A 4,725-nucleotide genomic window follows, 5' to 3' on the forward strand; every position below is an offset into this window, starting at 1 on the left:
AAGAAATTAGTTTTTTAAAATTTTATAAATTTTTAATATATATATAATAATTATTTTTAAATTTCATAATATTATTTAAATTATTTATATTTCGAACAAAAACGAATCGAACACGAACGAACGGGTCGTTGTTCGTGTTTGGTTCGTTTAACATTCCGAACAAAAAAATTTGTTCGTGTTCGTCTCGTTTGCTTATCGAACGAACCGAACACGATCTGCTTCACGAATCGAACACGAACTGTTCGCGAACAACGAGCTTTTTTGACAGCCCTAATGGCGCGGGACATGGGCTTCCAGAACACCGCCGGTCCCGCCAAACACCAAGCAGTCGCCCTTCTCGTCCAGACCGACCGCTCCGTCTTCTACCGCTGCCGAATGGACGCCCACCAGGACACCCTGTACGTCCACACACTACGCCAATTCTACCGCGAATGCACCATCTCCGACAATATCGACTTCATTTTCGGTGACGCAAAAGCCATCTTCCAAAACTGCCAAATCCTCGTCCGCAAACCTGAAAACCTCTCGACAACCAGCAGAACATCGTCACCGCACAAGGTCGCAAGTCCCGACAATCCGCAACTGCCATCATCTTTGCCGAACCTCGTTAAATCTCTGCGTTCTTCTGAATTTGTGTCACGTCACCGCACAAGGCCGCAAGTCCCGACAATCCGCAACTGCCATCATACTCCATAACTGCATCCTCCACAACTACACCATCACCGCCGACCCGTCTTTCCCCCCCGCTCCCCACTCTAGGAACCCAACCTACCTCGGCAGGCCGTGGAAGGCGTTTTCTAGGACTTTTGTAATCCTATCCTTTATAGATACGCTCGTACATCCTAATGGGTGGCTGCTTGGCTTGGGGATTTTGGACTGAGGACGTGCATCTATACGGAAGTGGAGAACAGGGGGCCAGGGGCGGATAAGAGCAGGAGGGTTAAGTGGAAGGGGGTGAAGAACATTAGTTATGCGCATGCGCAGAAGTTCACAGTTGAGTATTTTCTGTGGGGGAATGATTGGCTTCCTTTGACCCAAGTTCCTTATATTCCAGCTTTGTTGCCCCCGCCAGAGCCAGGAAGGATACGTTGATGACGGATTTCTTGGTATATCCAGATAAACATGCCATTTTCTTCCATAAAATAGATGAAAGCTACAATCTTTATTACACAGAGGGTACATATATGTTCTATTTTAATTTTACATTTGATTTTTTTCATGCTGTTCTTCGGTGCTCCCGAGACTCTGGAAGGGATGAAAAAATCCGATAGATATTCACTGTGCCCTTGGGGTTTAAGATAAATGAGAGTAACTAAAGTAAAGACCTTTACTTGACTTGAACCAATTAATGTACTCTTTTTATTTGTCTTAGGATGATATACAGCACAACATATACTGAAGGACAAAACATTTATATAAGAAACGTGGTAAGAACCATTGTTTAATGCACTATTATTAGGATAAAAACTCCCTTGATTGTGCAATTACTTGATTATGAACTGAATAACTAAAAGTTAGAAAGTTAATCTGTTATTAACCTAAATAACAAACAAAAATTCTTTATAGCAGAAAATGCCTATGAAAAGTTAAGAGATTTCTTGTCTGAAACACAAATTAGCAGCACAAACTGATATCATCAACTCAACTACATGTCAGAGTTCAACCAAGTTTCTTCGCCAAGAAAATCAGTGGTGTAATTGTCTCAGAGGACCTCTTCGGAAAATGTAGGGAGATACTGCATATGAACTCCAATGGCATTCAAATATTTCCCACTTCGACCAAAAAATCCACGAATCCTTCCTGCAACAGCGGGCGAGGAGAAAAATGCTCCGCCTTCCTCACCAACAGGACCATATTCTTTTTTGTTTGTAAAGAATGTCAGGGAGGTAATTATGGCAACATTATCATTGTCTCCATCTCTAAAACACCGCCAGTACCCTGAAATCCGTACCAGGTACTCATCAGGGGCATTAAGTTTGATCTGCAATTCAAGAACAAAGAGTTAAATGATCAGAAAAATCTCATAATTAAACAACTAAAAGGTGGGCTAAACTCTAAATTTATTAATAAAACTGACCAAGTTGCTTATCTGATTTGTCCCCAGACTTCCACGTCTAAAAGACCAAATCAACTCTCCATTGCGCTCATACTCGGTCGTTATTGAGCTGAGAACATCACCAGTTTTTGTCAATAGTATCTGAGTTATCTTCTCGTTGAAGCCATCATCAAATGGATTTCCAATCTTGCCACCCCATGGACCAGGATCAAGAGAAAGCATAAGTTCCTACACAAACAATATTATAAGTATAAATATTGTTGGCGATTAATTTGTTAGTGAATCACATCCAACAAATAGAGCATAAGTAAGAGAATAGATAAGTAAAATAAAATAATTTTAAAGAACAGTAAGCTCCAGTGATCAATCATATCTTATTCATAAAATGATTCCCATAAAAATAGACGATGGGATACAATATGATGTTGTTACATCTTTGTCTCTACTTTAAAGGGGACAATACTGAGGTATTTATGATATTTTACATACGTGAGTCTATCATCAGAATACTTTCTGACTTTGCCCACTAAAATTAGTCGGCCTCGAATCGGCAAGGTCAGCTGGATTGGCTGAGCTTGGTCAATATGGGTCGACCAGTTGTTATGACCCAAATGTTGATCATTGACCGATGGTGAGGAGCCTCTGGGCATCTTTGGGATGGGTGGAGAGGCTAGGGAACCAAATCTTCTCTTTGCTCGGCTGAGCTTGGTCGATATGGGTCGGTCAGTTGATATAGATCAACTGTTGATCCTCAACCCATGATGTGGAGCCTTTGGGCATCCCTAGTTTGGTTGGTTGGAGATAAGAGAGAACCACATCTTCCTTGGATCGACTCTCCTATGATAGTTGGATTAGATACCTTTTTGTCTCGTTTTTGGCTGAGTGGCTCGTTCTTATATCCTCAAGTCATCTTTAATCATTTCTCATGATTCAATCGGCGTTGGTCTTGCTAGCTTGGCTTGGACAGCTTCACTCGATCAGACAAGTAGGTCTCATGATCTTTTGTCAATGGGTCCTCCTTTATCATACTCTTCTATTCTAGACCGTTTACATTTTTTTAAGAAAAATTTTAGATCTCAAATTCTCTTATTTCTTGAAAGCAACACCACAATAATAATAAGAAATTTTATTAGAACAGTAGATCACATTTATTATTAATTAATCATTCAATGATTGAACTCCCTTGATTTTTATGTTTTTAATTTATATATATAAGATGTGAATGGAATCCTCATTCTTTATTTGCTGAGCAAATCACATTTATTATTAATTAATGATTTAATGATTGAACACCTTTAATTTTTTATAAACAAGGTGTGATGCAACTCCTCATTCCTTATATGCTCAACAACTCCTCTTGTTAGAATTGGTCGGCTTGTGGGTTGTAATGGAAAATATATCAAACTCCTCAAATGTATCCTTAACAAAAATGTTGATATTGCAATAAAATAAGAGAATTTTATTGCAACAGTATATCATATTTATTATTAATTAATAATTCAAGAATTAAGCTCCTTTAATTTTTGCATATTTGATTATTATAAATGCGATGAGACTCCTCATTTCCTATTTGCTCAACGACTCCTCTCTTTTGAATTGGTTAGCTTCCGTGTTTTGTGAGGGAGAACATATTAACCCCTTGGGAGATATCCCCAACAAAAATCTAATTCAATTTGCTTTCGGGAATCCCAAAAGGTCAGAACTGCTCAAAAAGTAAAAAGAACAAAAAAATCGCCATTAAGAAGAGAAAAGTGGTTGCACTCTCACTGTCAAATCAAGTAGGTTCATTTGATTCATTATTTGATAATAAGCAAAGGAATGTTTAGCTGATTAACCTGAACATCGATCAAAATGCGACACAAGACCACTGGCCAAATGGGTCATGCAAGAGGTTGTTTGTGCTCTCTCATCTCATGGTGAGAGATTTGTGTAGATTATTGCATCTGCATTGGATCAGTTTCTGGGTATGAGGAACCTCGGTCTAATTTGTTATATTTTAAATTTTTTAAAGTCCTTTTGTTTTATATTATCTCTTGGTCCATATGACTCGGCTTTGAGAGACTTGGCTGAGGATCTAGCCTTGGATTGCATCAATAATAATTCGACTGGGGTGTCAGCAATAGCAACAAGATGCTAGGTGACTGCAGACAACTCGTGAGTTTTGATGGTGAGTTTTACCGCTTAGAAAATCCTTCTAAGACACACGATGAAGCGGCCAATGGGCTCCAACCATCTCCTAGATCGTTGCCTCCTCGCTTGGATGAGATTGAGAGTTCCTTTGCTTGGTCGGTAGGAATCCAATGAGCGAGAAGATGTGCAAGCTATTAGCTTGCACGAAAAAAGTGGAGAGGATGGAGGTGGTGGGGGTAATTCTTTGTCATGAACTATCTGAAGTCCACGAGAGATCCTTGATACTCTTCAAGCTCTAGTCGAGATGGATCAGCTCAATAAATTTAGGGCTGGGGGTTTGAATAAGAGTCTGCTTTAACTGGGATATATCTCAGCTAAAATGGGGATTGACCGACTTGTAAAGTATTTTATCTCGGGCTAATTTTCACGTGCTTTTTGATAATTTTAATATCTTCTTATTATATTTTTTGTGTTGATATGATCCCTATGTCAGTCGTTTTGGAAACCAATGTAGAGTTTCATTTTCACCCCTACACGGC

At 39.2% G+C, this 4,725-nt stretch overlaps 2 protein-coding genes across 2 annotated transcripts in view; one reads left to right on the plus strand and one right to left on the minus strand.

The window, feature by feature from the left end:
- Positions 1 to 273: 273 nt before the first annotated feature.
- LOC110028394 (probable pectinesterase/pectinesterase inhibitor 23) lies at positions 274 to 1,106 on the plus strand. Its single transcript, XM_020730227.1, is given in 3 exon segments — positions 274 to 565; positions 654 to 854; positions 857 to 1,106. Coding segments are annotated over 3 exon segments (729 nt in total). The 3' UTR covers positions 1,093 to 1,106.
- A 392-nt stretch (positions 1,107 to 1,498) lies between these two features.
- The window catches only part of LOC110028307 (jacalin-related lectin 3-like), a 28,879-nt gene continuing 25,652 nt past the window's right edge, over positions 1,499 to 4,725 (minus strand). The window contains exons 6-7 of the mRNA XM_020730099.1: positions 2,078 to 2,284; positions 1,499 to 1,981 (exon numbers count right to left, since the gene is read on the minus strand). Coding sequence (XP_020585758.1) covers positions 1,703 to 1,981; positions 2,078 to 2,284 — 486 coding nt within the window. The 3' untranslated portion in view covers positions 1,499 to 1,702. The remainder of the gene's footprint in view (positions 1,982 to 2,077; positions 2,285 to 4,725) is intronic.

This window comes from Phalaenopsis equestris, unplaced genomic scaffold (assembly GCF_001263595.1).
Source record: "Phalaenopsis equestris unplaced genomic scaffold, ASM126359v1 Scaffold000511, whole genome shotgun sequence".
NCBI lineage: Eukaryota > Viridiplantae > Streptophyta > Magnoliopsida > Asparagales > Orchidaceae > Phalaenopsis > Phalaenopsis equestris.